Source organism: Parasteatoda tepidariorum, chromosome 10, assembly GCF_982258835.1.
Source record: "Parasteatoda tepidariorum strain Cologne lab strain chromosome 10, Ptep-v5.0, whole genome shotgun sequence".
NCBI classification, from domain to species: Eukaryota; Metazoa; Arthropoda; class Arachnida; order Araneae; family Theridiidae; genus Parasteatoda; species Parasteatoda tepidariorum.
This window is the reverse complement of record NC_141764.1, coordinates 25,650,043-25,672,270: the sequence shown is the minus strand read 5'-3', so window position 1 is coordinate 25,672,270 and position 22,228 is coordinate 25,650,043. Positions and strand designations below refer to the sequence as shown.

Here is a 22,228-nt window from a genome sequence, read left to right as displayed (position 1 = left end):
TTGTTTTCAATTTTTAGATTCTCACCTTATTATAATTCAAAAATAATCATTCATAAGATCAAACTAATTTACATGAAAGAGAAATTTTAATTCTCACCAGTAGATATAATTTCAATTATATAGTTTATTGCATTTTATCAGTTTAATGAGTTTCAGTACGTGTAAAGGTCTTTGAATACGCCTCAGTTCCAACAGTTGAAATTTTTTATATAGAATAAATGAATAAACTGAAAACTATCCTGTGAGCGTATCATATGGGAAATAAGCCGGTTTCTTCAATTAAAGCAGAAGAATCCGCGGTGAAGATTCGCACTGTTTTTGCTCGCTCGAAAACATGGATGAGCACATAGAAAAAAGTCTTCGTCGGCTAAATAAAGTAAAAATTCTAATATATAGTTATGAAATGTCAATTATAACTTATTAAGTCTATTTAAAATATCATAACGTGAATGTTTGGTGCATAATTTCTCCCAATTTAAAATACATACAGAACTTAATCTAAGCTTCCTTGGTTTCTCTTTCATCTGATGTTATCTCTGATTTCCCGAATTAAAAACACTTTTTACCTGCTTCTAACTATCCTTATTTATGCATGATTACTATGATGAAATGTATAATAATGTGAATTATGGCGGAAAAGTTGAGAAAGTCCCAACAATTGCACTAACTTTCCTTAGATTGTATAATTTGATTTTAGTTTGTAAAATAGATTTTTTTTATTTATTTTTTTTATCTCGCATTTTGTTACTCGGTTTGTGAAAAATTTTATTTAATGACAAAAAATGGTGAACTTAATGAAATTTCTGATGGTTTCAAAATTTTTAGTTCCTTCTCGTTTAAGAGTGAATATTTAAAATATAGGTGGAGTATGTTTGTAAAACTGATCCATTTTGGAAAAAAAATGTTCAAATTATTCTTTTACAAGGATAATTATTTTAAAATTTTAGGTTATCAGATAAACTTTGAAAAAAAAATACCAATTTTCATTTAGTAAATTTTTATCTAATTTTACATAATAGTTGTTACCAATATTGAATTAAATAGTTATGGCCACACATATTTAATTAACTATTTATTGTCACCAATATTTAATTAACTGCTTTTTGCCTATGATATTAATTTGTTTTAATTTTATTAGTAAATATCCTCTATCTTTTTTTTTTTTTTTTTTTTTTTTGCAAGTAAAATGAATTTTATCTTCATTCTCATTTCACAAGTGTATCTATGAAAATGATCCACCTTTAATTAAATACTTTGAAACATTTCATTTATGGGCATAATTGTTTTCAATAAGTTCTTTGATTCTGATACCTGAACTTTTTAAATGTTTTTACACTGTGCAAAAAAAAATTTTTGAAATTAAATTTTAATGTTGTTAAAATAATATCATTAGAAAAATAATTAAACTAATAATTCATAGGTTTGCTGTCTTTTTTTTTTTTTTTTTTTTTTTTTTTTGTAATTAGAAAAGGGATATTTTCAATGCTTTTAACTGAGTAATTTTTAAGCAAAACAGACTGAAGTATATAACATTTAAAACAGTGTTGCCCCAAAATTATTTTTTTTTAGAGTGTAATTTCACTCAATAAATTTTTGAGAGGTCAAACTTAAAGTGAAGTTGTGATTATGTTATAACACACATATTTACGGTGTAAAGTAAACATTATAGAGTTCTTGATTGAATATGTAGGCCAAAGGACAGTAACTAAATTTTCTTAATTATTAATTGTGTAGGGCACTGACTGCGAGAACCAGATTTAATACTAATTTTGGTTAAAGATTTGTCTACACTTCTTTACTAATTAAATAAAAATCAGCTGTGATTAAAAATACAACCTTTTCTAACTTACTGTGTCTGAAAGGCTTGGATTTCATATTTTGTTAATTTTATTTATTGTCTTTGTTTAACAATTTTAAATTTCTATTCATTGATTGTTAGCTTCTAATCTTATTCTTCATTTAAAATAATAATTTTCAAAAACAGTTTTTGTATATTAGATAATAATAAAATTTCTTTTTTAGACTGTTGACCTCAGCAGTATGACCTCAGAAGAAAAAACAAGGTAATAATATATTGAACTTTAAAATGTTAATTTGATCTTAAATTTTGATAATATTGTTTTCAAGCTATTTATTACATTGGTTTCTAGAGCTCTATTGTAAGTTATTTCTGAGTATTTATTGATTAATTTAAATCATATAATGAAAGTAAAGGTTTATTTATTGATTGCAAGGGTTCTTAATTTTTTTCCAAATGTCAGAAAATTTTATAATTTCCTTAAAAATTTCTGAAATGCAGTGTTAAACTAAAACGTTTATCACTGATGCCAATTTTTCCTTTTGTTTTTTTATATGTATTTTCATAAAAATGTACCTTGTGCATGTCTCTATCTTTACCAAAAATTTCAACAAAAAAAAAAAAAAAAATTATTTGTATATATATATGTGTGTGTGTGATAAAAGTTTCTCCTTTATAAAAATAATAGTTAACAAAATATGTTTTAATGATAGCTCATAAATTGTTTATAATTGTGCATAATGTGTGATTTTACTTTATCTCAATGTTTCTGATTCTTCATTAGTTTTAAAAATAAAATGTTTATCTAAAAATCAGTACATAAAATAGGCATGTCAATTTTACTAGGTATTCAAAGAATTTTTTATGTTTAAATCTTTATGCAGAGGTTTTTTTTTATATAAGTATAAATAGCTTCTGAAGTTGTTTAAATCCTTTGTCTTAATGATACTTAAGTTTAATATTAAATATTGTTATAAAAAATAAAATTTAAAAAAAACCTATTTCATATGATCCTTCTTTTTAACTATGTCTGCAGTTATGATAGTTTTTTTGTACCACTTTACATAAACTCACAAAATATATCTATATATTTTTCGAGAAATCGCATAAATTTCCTCACTACATTATTGTTAAACATGTATATATATCTACTTGATGCTTATGTTAATATAACTTTTGTTTTGCATCTCTTTCAGAGAGTGGGAATGGTACTATAATGACTCATTTCTATTTTATAATTAACATATAAATAAATTTTATTTAGTTGAATTATACTTTTAATTTGTAACTAAATCATTTTCAGGACTATTGATCTTTAATATTTTCCTTATTTGTGATTGAATTATTTGTTTTAACTAACCTTTTATTTTCTTCATCTGTAGCTGAATTATTGTCTAATGATCACTTAATAATACTTTTTATTTATAAACTGATTTGTGAAAAGGATGTTAAGTTGAAATGTATTTTAAGGTATTTGCACGAGCAGCTGCATTTAAAACACAGAGGCCATGAATCTATGCATGCCTGGATGGTTCTCATCTTACTTCTTGCCATGATTTTATCACAGATACTGCTGGTGGAATGGCGAAAGAGATTTCCTCGATCATATAATGTGAGCATTGAATATTTTCAATAAATATGCGCAAACAACTATTTTATGTATTTTTCTTCTATAATATTTTATAAGGCTATAATTTATCTATGGATGGCTAACCTTCTTAAATTTCAGAGGACTTTTTATGGAAGTATAAGAGATATTTTTTGAGAAAGGGTTTTGTTTTGTTATTATAAATAATATATAAAATCTAACCTACTCTCCTCTGCAGGCTTCCTTTTCCACTGCCCTCCAATCCAGAAGACAAAGGAACTTGTGGATCAAGCATTGAGACAAACTTTAAACGTTGTGGTGGACTTCTTGATGGAATAATCTTGCATTTACATTGCATGGAGAGGAAAGCCAACTAAACCTCTCACGATTAGCATGATGGCAAGGGGACTGTAACCCATAATCCGTCTATTACTGAGGATATTTTGCATCAGCACTGTGGTCGGTGTAAGCCGGATGCGGAATTTGTATCGACCAGCAATTGCTGGGATTCGAGCCCGGTTTGCCTCATTGGGGGCGAGCGCTCTATCCCATGAGCCATCACGGCTCCCCTCCCCCTTTTTTTAATAGAAAATTAGGATCATTTGAGAAGGTGAATTGAATTTTTTCTAGACAGTCTAGTAGGGCATATTTTCCATTGTATTTTTTCACACAGAATTGAGTGAGACCTATCTCGAGACAATCAAGCTAATACCTCGGAAGTTATGAATGTTTTGTATACAAAAGTACAGTTTTGTACTTGCACTTATTTGTGCATCTTACATTGTTATATAGACAATTGAGGTATTGTTTCCTGTTTAATTTGTTCATTTAATCGAATAAAACAAAATGTGAAAAATAACTAATATTGTAATAAAAAGTGTTTTTTTTTTTAATTGCACTTTTATGAACAAAACCCTGTTTAACTTCTAAATTATTAGTACGATTGCCCCAAGTTTGGTCTCATCCAATTCAACTTGAAAAATTCCATTAATAGCGAGAAGTAATTATCCCATTCATCGTAAAAATTACCTTATGTTTTCAGATTGTTCTTGAATAGAAATGTAAAGCCTATGCATGAAAATGTGTCAAAAGTAATACTTTTTATAATAACTCTTGCAACTTATGGACTATTTGTTCTATTTAGTTAACAGGTGGGCTGAAAAGATTGTAGATGGCGCTACTATTTTTAAATCCATAGATTTTTTAGTTAGTTTTAACTTTCGAAAGACACGTGTATAAATTTGACAGCTGTCGGACTATTAGTTTGTGAGATATAGTATGTGAAGCAACTTCTGTTAGTTTAAAAACAATGGATAAAAAGGAATTTCGTGTGTTAATAAAGCATTGCTTTTTTAGCAACAAAAAAATATTGCTGAAGACAAGACTTGGCTTGATAAACATTATTTGGACTCTGCCCCAGGAAAATCAACAGTTGAGAAGTGGTTTGCTAAGTTTAAACGAGGCGAAATGAGCACCGACAACGATGCACGCTCTGTACGCCCCAAAGAGGCTGTTACCGTTGAAAACATAAAAAAAGTACACAAAATAATTTTAGATAACCGTAAAGTGATGTTGATAGGGATATCTGAAACTCTAAAGTTATCAAAGGAACGTGTTGGACATATTGTGAATGAATATTTGGGTATGCGAAAGCTCCATGCAAAGTGGGTGCCACGCAAGCTCACAATCGACCAAAAAAAAAGCAACGAATTGATGATTCTGAGCTGTGTTTGAAACTGTTTAATCGTAATAAACCCAAATTTATGTATCGATATGTGACAATGGATGAAACATGGCTCCATCATTTCACAACAGAGTCCAATCGACAGTCAGCCAAGTGGACTGCACAAGATGAACCAACTCCAAAGCGTGGAAAGACGCAGCAGTCAGCTGGCAAAGTTATGGCATCAGTATTTTGGGATGCGCGTGGTATAATATTCATCGACTATCTTGAAAAGGGAAAAACCATCAACAGCGACTATTACATAGCGTTATTGGAGCAATGAAGAAGTAATTGCCGAAACTAAGGCCTATTTTGAGGCGAAAGACAAATCATACTATAAAAATGGTATCGAAAAATTATATGACTGCTAAAACTGCCCTTGAAGGCAACTATATTGATTAATAAAATAAAATCTTATAAAAAAAAAATTTATTCAATGTTTGCCTACGAACTTTTCAGCCCAACTGTTATGTATAGTCTCAATCGATTCAACATTAAAAAAATTTATAGAAGCAATGTCTTACTTGTTTAGGTAGCAATACCTGATGAGTAAGTAGGTACAAGTACAAATTTCTACTTTTTGTACATGTAACACTTATAACTTTTAAAGTATAAATATGATCATCTTGAGATTGATCTCATTCAATTCAGCGTAAAAAAAATTAATATGAATGTATGTTTCGCTTGCTTGTCTAGAAGAAATTTATTTTATTCCCTCAAATCACTCCCATGTATCTCTAACGAGGGACAAGTGTGTAAAGGAGAGAAGCACCGTTTTTATGCATCATTTACAATAACACAACAAAGTTTTTTTTTTTTGCCAAAAATCTCTTGGGTATTAATTATTCCCAAGAAATTAGTCTAATTTTACTGGTCCTAGAATTTACACTGTTGTTAAAATATATGGAGTTATTCTTAGACTGTTGTTTTTCTGACTTTTTTAATTGTTCTTTCAGAGAATATCTTTGGTAGCCATGTGGATTATTCCCTTTGCAATATCTGTGAATCATGCCTGGATGCGCTTTATCTATATATGGGTTATTTTTACTATTCTAACTTGTTTTATTATCAGTAGAGGACTTAGAAAACCCATTAATAATATGACACCTAGGTAAAATCTGGCATTATTTTATTTGAATATTTTTTATTCCATATCATGTGTTTTGTGTTCATTGTGCCTAATTTTAGTAAAATCTTTTTTCTACATTTTGATAGTCAAATTTATTATTATTTTAAATGATATTGGATGTATAATTTAAAATAATAATATATTTTGTTTTAGGATTTTGCAATTGCTGATTTTTTATGACATTTTTTCTTTCAATTTATCGATTTTTCTTTCACCATCCTATTGTAGTTAAAATCTTTCTATATTCTGATTTGTCATTTTATAAAACTCTTTTTACTGTGTATATACTTTTTCATTTCAAATCAAGTTGAACCTTTTATATTTGCAGATTTAATTATAAAACGTTAAACTCGATTTGCAAAGGATTTTAATTTAATTTATTAAAAGCTTAGTTGATTTACAATTGAGTTAATTTCAATAGCAAAACCTGTTTCAATTGTTTGCTAACTCCTTTTTTAGCATGGGAATTGATGATATTAATAGACATAGAGGATTGACTTTTAAATGGATATCAGTTTATGTCTCTCATATGTTTTAAGACATAAGTTAAGTCTTATTATCAGCCTCTCTAACTTTATATGTGAGCCCCTATCTTAAAGATATAAATTAATGTTATTTATTGTTGTCCCAGAAAATTGTAAAGTCTCATTTCTGTAGGAATACATCAAAGAGCACACGAAAAAGAAAAATTGAGAAACTAAAACATTTTTTACAAAAATGAATCTGGAAATAAATAAATCAGTGATAGTTTTTCTATTATAATATAATAAGTTTTTCTTGAGTTTGAAGCAGTATAGCCACACCTGACTCTTGTGCCATTAATCTTTGCATGTAACTCAATTATTCTTTCTAGTGCAATATTGATTGCCAAATTTAATCAGATAATTCTAATTCATTTTTTTTTTTTTTAATTGATGTCTTCATTTTCATAAAAATACATATTCTGATTCTGTTTATTTATTTCAGGTTAGTTTACAAATGGTTTTATCTTATCTACATGATTAGTTATGCTCTTGGCGTCTTCGGTTACATAGTTGTATTTTTAACACTTCTTGGAGTTAATCTTTTGTTTAATACATTACCACAAGTATGGATGGACTGTGGGCTTATCTGTATTTTCTATGGCCTATATTATGGAGTCCTTGGTCGAGATATATCAGAGATAATAACAGATAAGATGGCTGCTAGCATTGGGGTATTATGTTTTTATAAATAATAAGTTCTTATGTCATTTGACTTAGTTTTAAATTTACTCAATTAATGTTTAATGTATTTGATATTAATTATACATTTTAAATGTTTAATGATTAATTTAAAACCAATTCTTAACAATAAGTCAAATGTAAACAGAAATTTTAGTATTAGCGAAACTAAAAAAATTTCACAATTTAATGAGAAATGTGAATACTTTATAAAATTTTAACAGATGTAGTTTTAAAAAAAAATTTAGTAGCTAAAACCATGAAAGAATGTAGGAAGAAAAAAAACTATAAAATATAACAAAATGTTATAATCTGCAGAAATTTTTTGAACACTCTTCTCTCTTAACTTCTCTTGCATCTGAGTCCACATCAGTGAAGCATACTTAAGCTTGAATTCTGCCCTTTCTGATAACACACATTAATTAAGGAGATTAAGATTTAATTACATGAATAATCAATTTATATCCTCTACCCAAAATTCAAGAAATTTTTCGTATTCTAAGCAAAAGGATCATATTAGTATCAGAAAAATTTTGAGAATTCAGTCGAGTTTCTATTAAAAGTAGGTATTTTTATCTCATCATCATCAAGGCATTTTTATACTGCTCAAAACATTTTGGTAAATATATATATAAATCAATTTATATATAAGATTTGATTCTCTTGTAACTAAAGTTTTTTTGTAAAATGTAAACAGAAAAACAACATATTGAACTTTTAAGTAATAAAAAAATATATTTGTTTTGAAAGTTAATTTGCCAGGATTTTAAAGTTAGAGTAGAATTTTGGTAATCCAAAATGCTTGCTAATACGAACTGATATTGCTTCTCAAAAATTATGAATAACTAGAATCTGTAGAAATGTTTATAAACTAGCTATATAAAAACAACCACTTAGAAGATTTGATTAAGATTTGAACCAAGGAAAATACAATTATAAAATAAACATATTTGTGCTGCAATTGAATGTGTCTGTTGTAATTTGCTTATCATGGTAATAAAGCTAACTAATATAAATATACTATCTATAAGTGATAACCTAATAGGATTTGCTACCTTCTTTAAAAGGATTTTGCCCCAAAAACTAAAGTGTTTGTGTACATAAATCTCTTTGAAGCAATAAAAAGTAGATAGCCAAATGGATTGTGATATAATATGATTTGGTGACACAACCTTGCATTTAATTATTTCAGAAAAAATTGCATGAAACATCAGTTGCAACTGAAATTTTGTATAATCTTAATTTTCAATACTCTGAATTAAAAGCAGTTCAAATCATTTTGGACTAGCGTGGTTCTGTATTGATTTATGAAAATTTGAGTTATGTATGTTTAATTCATTTATTTGTGTGTTATAATGCATTCCATTACTTTTTAGTATTATACCACTTCTGGAATACCTGATAGGCAATTGGAGTCAAATATTTGTGCAGTCTGCGCCAATATCATTCTAGTCCAAGATAATTCCAATGCCATTGTTGAGAAAACATTCACCCTCACATGTGGTCATACGTATCCTTTTTCATAATGTCTCTGAAGCATGAATTATTTTACATTTATTTTTTGTTGTAGAACTAACTTCAAATGCAACTCACAATTCATTTTTTGATGCATTTAATATTACCACTTATTTAGAAAAAATCCAAAAACTTGATATTTTAGTTTGAATGCATTTTATCATTTTATTTATTTCTTATTTACTTATTATTTTCTTATATAGTTTGATATTTGTGTAGTGTTACCATTAAATTGTGAAAGTTTAGAAGGCATGTAAATCAACTAAATCAAAAACAAATAAATTATTTCATTTTTCACCAAAGCATAAAGAAACCACAGTTTTCAATGCCTTAATAGAAAAGGGTATACTTTTTCCATGTTAGCCTGTAGATAATTGGACAAAAGTAACTATCTTTATTTAAGAACTCTTTAATTTATTTTATTAATTAAAATATGTTTTATTGAATATTGTGGATAAGTTTTAATTTTAAGGTTGAAGGGTATTTTTATAATTTAAGTTTTAAAAAAACCTATAGTATTAAAATTAACAAAAGACATTAAAAAACATTAATTAGTTACTTTATAAATGTTGGAACTGAGTTGTTTGATTCTTTATACTGTAACATAAAAGAAGTGGATACTTTTTCTGTCTGATAAGGGCCCTTAAACACAGATTAAAGTTTTAATTTTATCTTCTTTGTATTGCCTTACTGAGAAGAATTTATTGCACTTAATGACAAATATTCAAAATTATTACCGTATATATTTTCCAAACCCCAAAATTTTGGTAGAATAAAGGGGTTGATTTATGCATTGCTCGCTAATAAGTCTGATATTCATTGATTGTGAAATATGCATGCATTATATTCAATGAGATTGATATGAATGATTCTGTATTGATTTACCCCTTTCAAAAACTATTTTTAATATGTTATATACTATTTATTTTGCATTTTCTTTCATCACATTTTCTTTATATAAGTTTGTTTTTTTTAAACTATACTTTAAATTACATTCAGAAAAAAAAAGAATAAGAGAAGATAAGATAATTTATTCAAGAGTAATTCAAAAAATATAACAATGAAAACTATAAATATACCATAAAGCTACAAATTTAAAGATTCCAGAACATCGGTATTGCATTCAATAATGTTATGTGTCTTTATTTAAGGACAGATATATCCAAAAAGAACAATTTGAATTATTTTTCATTTGCGAAAATTTTGCAGACTTAATTATTTTTTCTTACAATTTTAGAAATTTTCATATCGAGTTCTTTCAGCGGTCAACTTATACACCCGACTTACAAAAAGTTTGCTGTCGCGTAATCAAAAATAAGGGCTACTTATACACCGGGATATATGGTATTAATTTTTTTTAAAGAAAAGAAAAATCCCTATCTGGGGAGATTTTACGCATTGATTAAAATAAATAAATAACTCTAAATTTTTGATTATTTTTATGTACCTAAAAAATTCAGTGTTGAAGCAATTTTTTTAATTTTTACATAATAAAAATTTGGATCAAGCATTTTTTATTTTAAAAAAACTGAAGTTTTTTGACATTTACAATCAACATAAAAAGCACTGCATAGCTATAAATTGCACATAACTTAACAATTCTGCTTAACTGACTCACAACAATTATTAAAATAACATATTATTTGCTAAGAGGCATTTTTTCATATGACAACAGAATCTTCAACAAACAGCTTTAATAAGTAAAATGATAAAAATTAAAAAAAAATGCACCCATTTGTTTTATAGCTGTAAAACACATTTTCCTAATTTGTAATTAAAGTTGTTTAGTTTTTTTTGTTTTTGCAAAACAAAAATTCATGCTAAAAAGTATTGATTAAGAAAATTTGTTTGTTATTAAATTAGAATTATATGGATGACATAAAAAAATTCTTTTACACAGAATCTAATATGGACAAAATACTCATTAAAGAATACAAAATACTTATTTCTCAAAATATAAGCATATGATATTTTGTATTTTATGATTTTGTTCATGAGATATTTTGTATTTTAATTATTTGTTTCTGAGAAATGTGTTATTAATTTGCTAGTTCTCAGCAAAAATATTGCGATTGTAACACTAAGGAACAAATTTTTTGATGCATTTATACAAATACTTGATCTTACCTAATTCGGATGTGGGGATTTCAATTCTAAAGCTAGTTTTGCTCCGAAAGTTACAGGTATTTTTAAAATTGACCATTTTAGTCTATTTTTGTTTAAATGTTCAAGTTTAAAAACGTTATATGTAACAGGGGGTCACATAAATGTTGGGGAAACTTTTTAGGAAGTTATGGTACATAATTAGAATTAAAACCGCATAGGAACCCATGCTCAGAAATGTTGTCGTATGTGACTGGGGCATTTCCCTATTGTGACCTGTTCAGAAGCAAATGAAAAAAACAGTTCATAATAAAGAAGCGCTCCCAACCGCATATGACAACATTTCCGGGTATAAGTTTCAAAGCAGTTTTAAACCTAATGATGTGGCCCTAACTTCCTTAGAAGTTTTTTTGCAACATTTATGCAACTCCCTGTTATATATAAAGTTTTTAAACAAGAAAAAAGAAAATACTGAAGATATCATTTAACAAAATTGTAGCTTGGAGAAAGAAACGATTGCAGATTTGAAATCAGTGATATGAAAGTATTTAGGATATAGTAAAAGATCTCATGCAACAGGAGAAAAAAAAAAATTTCGCCAGTGTAGTTCACATCTATATAATTTAGGATTTAACTGTATTGCATTGTTAAAAAAATAAGGCTTAATATTTTTCTATTTTGTGTTAAGAAAAGGCATGATATGTTTTTCTTTTTCCTTAATTTTTTGTTAAGATTTCACGAGTTTTGTATAAGAGGATGGTGCATTGTGGGTAAGAAGCAGACGTGTCCTTACTGTAAAGAAAAGGTAGATTTGAAAAGAATGTTTCGTAATCCGTATCCTTTTTTCTTGATTTTGATACTCTTATTTATTCTTGAAGTGTATTTTAATTAATCATGTATTTTAAATAATTATTTTTGTATTTTAAATAATTGTTATAATTTAAATTATGAAGCAGGGTTTCTCTTTTTAAAAAACATAGAGATAAATCTATTAGATGTGTAAAAAAGTAGCCAACCTTTCCTCAAAACAAAGAATAAAATTGAAATTTAAAGAAAAAAGTTTTGAAAAGGAAAAGTGGGTAAAGAAAATTTTAATGAGAAATTTTTTGAAAATTCAGTTTACTTAATTATAAATTTCTTAATATTTACTTTACGTATTCATAACATTAATTATGCATTAATTACATGTAATTTGCAACATTAAGTATTCATTATTAAGTTATTTCTATTGTACAACATGGTGCGTAGCGTTTTCAAAAAGTGCTTAAATGTGCTTATTTTCGTTTTTTAAAAGCCCTTAAAGGTGCTTTTTTCACTAGGTGTTTTTAAAAAGTGCTTAATTTTCCCTTTTCGAAAATGATGTTTTAATTCTTTACCATGTCCATTTTCCCCATGTATTATGCAAAAACGTGCTTCTCACATTGTTCTATTCAACGGTTTTACAATTCATCCAACCACAATCCAGTTCGGTGTACCATCTGTCCATAGCGTATGAAAGCGCCAATCATTTTATATGTTTTACATTATTTTATCAAGATCATGTAAAGTCTTTGAAAATTATTTTGCATTTTTTAATGTATATCGTGCTTAAAAATATTTTTTGAGTGCTTAAAAAGTACTTAAAATGTGCTTATTTTTGTTGAAAGACTTGGCTACGTACCCTGTACAATTATTAATTTGAAAAAGAAAAAAGTTGAAAATATTCAATAATTTTTAATAATGTAAGCTTATTGTTTCACTCGATTTCTCTTAATTAAAACTTGCTTATTTTTTTATTTCCTCTATTCATGTCAAACAGAGAAATGCTTTTACCTAACTTTTAATTAAAATATAGATAAGTAATGCAAGTTAACCTTTGCCATAATTGATGATATTTAATTGTTATGATAGCATCTCGACTTTTCAAAACTGGCTAAAGTTGGAAATGTTAATGATTTTGAATCAGAGTTCCAAAAAAAAAAATAAAAAATTTCATTTACAGTAAATTTCAAATTGAGATTATCTGTTTTCAAGCTCAATGATACTACCCTGAAAAGTGAAGTATAATGACAGGGATGCGATAAAAAAAAAAAAAACTATATATTTTTTTTAAAAAAAGTGTGTATTTATAAAATTTTATATGAATAATTAAAATTCTTCTCGCTCAGTATTCTTAATTTTTTTTTTGAAGTGAAGAGAATAATAAAATTTTAATTAATGATATTTTTCTTCATTGTTAAATTGCTCTTAGATATTCATTATTAAATTTATTTGAAAATCATATTATATTCTAAGTAAAATATATTCCGTATAAAAATATGCATTGACAATCATACATTCCCAACTTACAATCTTTTCTATGGTAAATAGAATGTCTAGCTGTAGACTGAAAGGTACCTGGTTCGATTCTAGGCAGCAGCCAACAAACATATGTAACTGTGGCCTAAGTCTCAATCAAAATTAAGGCCCCAACTGCACTAAAATCAGGGCTTAATCCAGGTTTTCAATCCTAGTACCTATTTTTGTGAAAAAAATTATTTTTGTGAAATTTTTTTTTATTTTTGTGAAAATTAAATATTGATTAAAAAAAAAAAAACTATTTTTTTTCTGTAACAAAACTTGAATTGTTTTGCTCTTCAATCATTGGTTCCGTAGCATTTTTAATACACTGTGCCTCGTTATCAACTGTGACTGTTGTGACGGTTTCTCCTCAGTTTTTTCAGACTGAAAAAATGTTTTAATTGATTTCGTTCCTATACTATCGATCGTGTGTAAACGCTTCATATAATAATCGCTATTCCGTGAGCCACCCGCTCCCCTTAAATTTCTTTCTCGCTTCATTATAAAAACTTTTCATATATCTTGTTAAAAAATACGAATAGAACACATTTTACGCTAAATCATAACAAAAACACTTGTCTGGGAAAATGAGTTGAGTTGTTTACGCGCTGGCTCAATTTAGCCGGTTGCCTAGTATAAAAACTTCACCACTCACTCCGATTGAATGGTGTATTTAGAAGTGACATCAGCATATCAAGCCTGTTTTCGAGCTAGTGCGGTTGCGCGGAACGCCGTCCGATGGCGTACCATACGGCGTTCACTGTGAATCCACTTTTCCGTGAACCGCTCGGAAAACTATTCAGCACTTTAATTCCTTCTAACTTTCTTTATTATTTTCGTGAAGATGCGTTTTTTTTTCTCAAAGTTTGTTGAAGTACTGATTTTTTTTGTGAAGGTACCGATTTTTTTTTTTTTCAATTTTGTGAAGGTACCGATTTTTTTTTTTTTTTTTTAATTTTGTGAAGGTACCGAAAAACGGTACCAAAATCGCCCTGGATTAAGCCCTGAAAATGATGACTTCTCACAGGGACAGTACGCTATGCCCTATAATTGCAAAAAGCAGTTGCAGCTGACAATAAGTCAAGTTTTCTTGTTCACTAGAAAGGAAATGTACAGGGAAAACCACAAAAACCTTGGTTCAGACGTGTGTACACTTTTCCATGTTGGTTAGAATATGGGCCCAAAAGTCCTTGATTCAATCCCAATCAACTGCCAAAAAATATCTTCCTTGCTCTTCTCTAAAAATTATTATGCATTCAAAGTTATAGTGTCTTTAGTCTTAGATTTGATCCTCCTTTTAGCTGGATGCTTGAGGCCATTGTTCCCATATTCCTCTGCATGACTTTTTTGGCTGAAGCTATTCTTCCGAACTGGGAAACTTAGGACCCTTTAGGAAACTTACTACCCTTCTGGGCAAAATTAGGAAATTTTGTTAGAGTTCAGTTGAAGTATTTTTTAACATGTAACCACTTTTTCTATAATTCGAAAATTTAATTGGTTGAAAATTTTTATATGAATAACGTAAGCAATTTCTCAAAATATGATAAACATTACCAGTTTAATTTCTAAAAAGAGGAAAACTTTTAAAAAACAAATGTGAAATAAAGTAATTTTCTGAATATTATAAAATGTTCAAATCAATTCCCTATTTATTAAAGAAAATAATGATAAGTAAACGAAGGATACATTTTTGATTTAAAAAAAATTTTGATCTTCAGACAATGTTTTAATTGCTATTTGTTTCATCTAGTTACCCTGTGATCGACGGTGAACGTTAATTTTCCTCTTGTAAATTTATCCCTTCTGGATACTACTTGGTACAGTTCCCCAAAAGTAAGGCTGATTTCATCTCTAATGAGTACCAGAGCCTTGGTGGCTCAGGGGATAAAGCAGTCGCCTTCCAATGAATGGGGTGAACCGGGTAGGAATCCCAGCAATGGCTGGTCGATACGAATTCCTCATCCAGCTTGCCCCGACCACAGTGCTGATGTAAAATATCCTTGGTAGACGGATCATGGGTTAAAGTCCTCTTGCCATCAGACTAACCGCAGGAGGATTTTGTGGTTTTCCTCTCCATGTAACGCAAATGCGGGTTAGTTCCATCACAAAGTCCTCCATTAAGGCAAATTTCACCCAATACTTGATCCAGGAGTTTTTCTTTTTTTTTTGTCTTCTGGATTGAGTTCAAAATTACAAGGCTATAGAGTTGAACATTAGTAGTCATAAACTCAAAAGTTGGGTCGACTGTTCAACGACAGTTATATAACAAAAAATAAAATAATAGTTCCATATTTGAATCACTGTTTTACCATAAAATAAAATTTCAATGAATTTCTATTTTTCAAAAGTTTTTTCTTAACTGACTTTTTCTAGATGGGAAAAACCTCATGTTTTTTATGGAAGCTTATTAGATTTTATAAGGTATCTAGTTGCCTGGCAACCACTCATCTTCATTCTTGTACAGTTCATTAACTATATACTAGGTTTAGAATAATTACTATTTAATAGTAAATTAAGGAAGGAAACATTTTTGTTTTTTGTAATTATTAATCATTATGTATATGCTGTATTTATTCATTATACTGAAAGTTAAAGCATTCATTCAGGTTTGTTTAAAATCTGCCATCAACCTGAAGAAGAAGAAAAAAATGTATTGATATTATTTCATTTTGTTTCTATTTATTTCATTCTAAGTCTTTCAAATGCTATGTAGTTGTCTTTTTCCATTTAAAAAAAATTAATAAAGTGTAATATATTACAAAGAGCTATTTTATATGCTGTAAGCAGATATTTTATATTTGAGAAGTTGTACTTTTTTACAGAATAGAGAATTTTATTAAATTATTTAGCTGAACTTAGTAATTTATTAATTATTTTAAATTTATCTGAAAAAGTGTTGTTTCATTTTAGTTAAAAAGAATGAGTGTTAATGTTCGTATGAACTTGGGGCATTTGGTTCTAAAACTAACTTGACTAGCTTCATTGCACTTTTTTATTAATTAATTATAATTATTTTAAGTGTTTATTTTTGCTTTCAAGTTTCTTATCTGAAGTTAAATTTCTAGAATAATTTGAAACAAAAGCTGCTTTGTTCTCCCCTCCCCCAATCAATACAATCTTTTTACACTATGTAGGTGTTTTCTTTTTTTTGTTAAATATTTTCTGCGTACAATATGCCCCTGGATCCATGGGCTAAACTTTAAGGGGATACACAATAAGTATTGAGAATTACATAATAGCCTATGATCAGAAATATATGCGACTTGGCATGTTTTTCCCTTTCATTTGTACTGGTACTTTTATTTATCTAAATTTTATGTTTTCTGATAATTTCCGTTAATTAAATTTTTAAAATTGTTCAAATTTTTTTTCATTTAAATCAATGCATAAATTGTGGTTTTATTAGTATTTAGTGATTTTTAACCAATTTGCTGCGGAGCATAGGATTATAGGACATTTGCATAGGATTATTTAGATAAATTAAAGTAACAATTCAAATGTGCATGAACAGCCAGTCCATAATGAAAAGGAGAGTGTAGTTGCTCATGATGACATTTCCTCCCATAAGTTGCTATGCTATTCTCAATCCTTATGATGTGCCCTAACTCCTCTTAAAGTGTGGTCCATAAATTCAGGGACACCCTAAAAATATGGATTTGTTTTCTGAAATAAAGTTTTATATTTTGAAATAATATATGTATGTACTTTTTTTAATTTTATTAATTATTAAACTAAGTAATATTTAATTTACAAGCTAAGATTCTAATTAAATATTACCTAAGAAGAATTAGACTAACTTATTTACCATTTAAAGATATGTAGCTCAACAATAAATTAAAATAGGTGTCAATGTTTTCCCCCCACTAAATTTAAGAAACCAAAGTAAGTTCAATGAAATTCATTTTGGTACAAAATGTATTGTTATATGTATTTTTTATATGAATTTGTATTATATTTTGAATCAAACCAGTTTCAAATATATTTTTTTTTAAATTTAATTTACCAAAATGCAAGTGTCTAGGTCATACATATATATTTAAAACCAAATGTCTCATTTATATATTTTTTCACTTTTTATTAATTTATTTAATGATATTAAGGAATTTATTTTGGATTTTGTTGAGAAACTAAAGTTTATAATTCATGTTATTAAATGATGCAAATAGTAAAACCAGACAGAGAAAAATATGCCTTTCTCTTTTTCTTAATTTAATTTTTTCCCAACATTTTCTGTTTCATGACAGGGTAATTCTAACATTCGACAGTCGACCTAAGATTTCTTAAACAATGTATGATTTCTAAATTTAAACATTTTAAGAATTTATAAAATAAAAAATTTCTTGCCATTATTTGTGTTTCTTTTTCTTTTGTTAAAGAATAAAAAGAGCTCTAGTCATCTTTTGACACTGCCTTTTTATATTTATATTTTTTTAATTCATTGTCATATTTTTAAAAGTACTTCATTTATGAAAGGTGAGCCTAAAATGAAATGAAAAATATCTTTGCTTTATTTTCAGTTTATTTTCAGGTTAAGATATATGTAATGTTAATGTGGATTGCTTTGTTTATTATACTTGCTGACTTTTTAATCCACCCTACCAGTTTTCTTGGGCAGCAATGTTTGTTTACCAGTTTATTTTGTGAGCTTTGTTTACTTTTTTATACATAATTTGTTTAAATCTGCATAGTGGATATTTTAAACATCATTAGACTTCAACTTTGTATGTAAGCTTTCTTAACTTTTGTACCATCTATTTGTTTTACATCCTCAAAAATATTTTCCATTTTTTTTCATGATTAAAAATCTAAACATTATCAGCATTTAACTTAGACTGGAGTATGCAAAAACATTTCTTTTTGTTTTTCATAATTGCTGTACGGAAATGCATCTTTACTTCTACAGCGAATGAAGCTTTTAAATTGAAAACTCTGCTATTCCATCTCAACATAATACTTTTTAGATATTTTTCTGTAAACAAACATCAGAAAATTTATATGTGTTAAAATTTGTTAGTGGTCATATAAAAGTAAAACTGATATATTAATTTATTAAATAATTTTGTTCCAATGCTTCCAAAGTTGTAATTGTTTACAACTGAATCCTGATGAAAAATTTTCACTACATATCGCTGTAAGCAAGAACAAAAGTTGTTCATGGTTGCAATTCTTAAGTATACCATCTGGAGAGAACACTGTTTCTTAGCAGAAAGCTCTTCTGTTAATTAGTTTTATGTGAATACATTATGTTATTTTCACAAATACTTCATACTTTTGGATTATTTAAAATATGTTTTAAAATTTCTGCATTGCTTACTTTTGGCAGAATGTTTTATTTTGAATTTCATCTAGTTCCCAAACTAAAAATTCTTCAATCAGTTTCAAAATCAAGACATAAGTTACTCACATCTATGACTGTTTGCTTGTTAACGCTAAGCAAGGAAATGCCACTGATAAAGAATTTTGTTAACATTTTAATTGCAAGTAAGTCTGCTAAAATATTTGTGTGCAATAAAAATAGTTCGGAAATTTACTAAAATATGTTGTTTTTTTTTTAATTCAAAATTCCTGCACTATCAGTAAATCAGATAGGTTCAATCACAAGTTTTATTATTTTTTTAAAATTGCCAAACAAGTGTCAATAGCATAACTATAAAATACCATGCCAGTTCTTGGAAGAAAATATTTATTATGAGGGATGCTGTTTTCCAGTTTAATAACATAACAAAAATATTTGGTTTTACGCTAGTTTAGAACTCAAAATTCTTATGTACATGACATGCTCACTCTTTTATGGTATTTAATGAGAGAGAAAAATATTTCTAGTAATAGAGCTCAAATTTCTAGTACGTAAGAACATTTAAAGATGTGCTGATTGTTACATTGTGTTTAATAAAATAAAATGAAAATTTTTGATTTAGTACTCACATTTCTAGTATGCAGGGACATTAAAAGATGTGCTGATTGTTACATTGCATTTAATAAGAAAAAATATTTCATTTAGAACTCAAATTTCTTGTATGCAAGAACATTAAAGGAGTACTAATTGTTACATGGTGTTTAACGAGGAAAAAAATTTTAAGCATTATTTGTTTTCAAACTAAAACTCAAAATGTGCAAAAACATTAAAGATTATCATTGTTACATAGCATTTATATAATGAAGAATATTTGACTTCAGATAAATATAGAACTGAAATGTATTACATGCAAAAGCATTAAAGAACATATTACATGGATATACAAGATATCAAAGATGTTAACAAATAATTCTTTGTCATAATTTAATTTTTATGTGTACTTTCTTTTCTGCTGTGCCATTTTAAAACACCTTCTTAATTTTAAATAGTTTTGGTCTTTAATTTAATGAATTCATGAACTATGTATTAATGTTAGGGTGCGTTGATTGATTGTTTTCACTTTTATTTTAAACTGTTTTGACACTTCCGATTACCCCTTTGGGTGTTGCATTTTCAATACTTACAGGGAATATTTCAATATCCTCATCTTCCAATTAATTGTTCATAAAGCTCACCTATTTCCTATACTATGTATGTTTTCCAATTTTTTATCATATAAAGAATATATATTTACATATAGTTATATGCATGAATTACTATATATTATCTTAATTCATAACTTGTGAATATTTATTTACTTTTATTTATAAAAAAAATTATTAGCTCACTGTGTGAGAATTAACGGCTTATTTCGAGTTTTAACTAAATGTTGACTTTTTTTTAGTTCAGTTAGTTATAGTCCACTTGTTATTCAAGGATTACACTAATTTGATACTGTAATATAAATGCAGGATTATTTTTGTACTGGAATATATAGGGTGTTCTGTAATAACTGCTTGTAATATGTATTTTTAGAATCTTTGTAAAAATTAAATAAAAAAACTATACATTGTAGAAACTGATATTTAATTACGAATAGAGTTTAAAAGTTTTTGTGCTTTAACAGGTTGGGAAGTGTAATATGTTGGCTTTTTTTAGCTACTGCCTATAAGTATCATCATCAAATAAACTGGTTTTTGATTGTTTAATCCCTCCCTTGCTCTTGTTGGACTAAATGATGATTGGTTAGTTTGAGAAACGTTCTGTTTTTTTCCCCCACTTAATTATTTATGGTAATTTTTTAATTATTCATAAGCATTTACAATCCTAATGAATAAATTGTATTTTGTATTCATTTTTTTAATTTGTATTCTAAAAATATATATTAAGAGTGTTTAATGTGGAACACTGTGTGCAATGTTATAATTTTTAAAAAAGACTGAAACTGTAAACATTTAAATTTCATCTGTAGTCTGAAATTTGTAACTTGTTTTAATTTCTTACTAGTTTATCGTGATGGAACCAAAGCTCTTTTTATGCAAATATTGTTTGTATTGTTTTGCATGTGTAATTTTTCGTTCGACTGTTCAAACTTTCATTGTTAATAAAAAATTTATTTAATTTTAGCAGCTGTTTTTTATTGAAATTGTTAGAGTATTTTGATTAGGATGTTATAAAGTCCAGAAATGATATTTTGCTGATATCAACGTGTGTGTGATATTTTTGGGGGAAAAAATACTGTTTGAGAAATTTTAACTATGCTTTTAATAATCTTTATTTCATTTTCATAAATAAACAGATGCTGAATTTGTACTTTATTCCATAGTGCCTATCAAATTATGTAAAAAAAGAGGGGGGGGGGCTTTCCCCTATCTGATTTTGTGAAAAATAGCGTGCAGTATTTTTCTATTAATTTTTTGCTAACAAAATTATTCTAACAATCAACATTTTTTAAAAGTTGCGTAGTATTTTGCTACCTTTTTAAAAAAATTATTGATTGTAGAATATTTGCTTATAGAGATTTTGTCATTATCTTTATTTTAGTGTAATTTTTATTAAGACAATTTTTCAACATTATCCAAAACAATTTCCATCAGCTTCAACAATAATAATAGTACGTTTAGGAAATCTTAAAATTCACGCAATTGTACTGTGGGAAATTATCTTTTCTAAGTGACTTACAACATAATTTAATTGCTTTCCATTTTTGTGAAAAATCAAAGATTTAAAAATTGTCAAGCGTTATTTCTCCTTATCTGATAAAGCGACACTTTTGTTTTCGATCATTTTTGAAAAATATAGCGCTTCCGAATCACCAAAAGTTTATTGAGAGAAAAAATAACGAAAATTTAAAAAAAAATTTTGCCTAAAACCTCAGGTGGTGTGGATAGCTCATTAAGTTTTTACGCTTTAGGAAAATTAAAATTGGTTTAAAATCACAGAAAATCTGGGAAAAAACTGCTGCGAAAGCACTTGGATAAAACTCTGGACGATTCTGTAGTAAAGAATATTTATGTACTATTCAGCGATTTCGAGAACACTCGAATAAAAGTATGAAGTTGTCTGCTGCCATGAGTTAAAAAAAATTCTGGTGTTGAAGGCTTGAAAAATGACATGACTCTCCCAACCTACAAAAATACGATACGACTCATCCCACACCCCTATTCAAAGTGAATTAGCACGAGTGTCTGAAAGAGTTCTCGTGATGGCCGGACAGTATGTATGTGTGTGCGTCTGTGTCGCATTGTGGCCAATGATTATTTTGTGGTACAGTTACAAAATAATGATCCAAGACTTTCATTGTATAAGAATGTTATACGCACCCAGCAAAGAAATGCTGAGGAAGGCTCAGAACACATGTTGCCCTAAATTATCAGATTATGTGTGCAAACTATTCAAGTTAAATTTCCATGTGCTAAAGCTATTTATTATTTATGCCAAATTTATAACTCAAGTTTTTTTTATGATTTAAAGTACAAATACATTAACCATTGTGAAAGTTTTTAAAAAAATGAG

General features: G+C 27.6%; 1 protein-coding gene across 1 annotated transcript; it reads left to right on the top strand.

The window, feature by feature from the left end:
- The first annotated feature begins 228 nt into the window (after nucleotides 1-228).
- On the top strand, nucleotides 229-16,813 carry LOC107449260 (E3 ubiquitin ligase Rnf121). The gene is made up of 8 exons (XM_043046633.3): nucleotides 229-376; nucleotides 2,023-2,063; nucleotides 3,269-3,410; nucleotides 6,066-6,220; nucleotides 7,205-7,433; nucleotides 8,817-8,950; nucleotides 11,791-11,892; nucleotides 15,751-16,813. Exons 1-8 carry the CDS (start codon nucleotides 335-337, stop codon nucleotides 15,869-15,871), a joined length of 966 nt encoding a protein of 321 aa, XP_042902567.1. The 5' UTR covers nucleotides 229-334; the 3' UTR covers nucleotides 15,872-16,813.
- The last annotated feature ends 5,415 nt before the right edge of the window (nucleotides 16,814-22,228 follow it).

Coding starts and splice junctions, on each gene's coding strand:
- LOC107449260 (XM_043046633.3), top strand. CDS start 335: ATGGATGAGCACATAGAAAAAAGTCTTCGTCGGCTAAATAAA. Junction 6,221..7,204: donor ATTAATAATATGACACCTAG/GTAAAATCTGGC, acceptor TATTTATTTCAG/GTTAGTTTACAAATGGTTTT. Junction 8,951..11,790: donor ACCCTCACATGTGGTCATAC/GTATCCTTTTTC, acceptor TTTTTTGTTAAG/ATTTCACGAGTTTTGTATAA.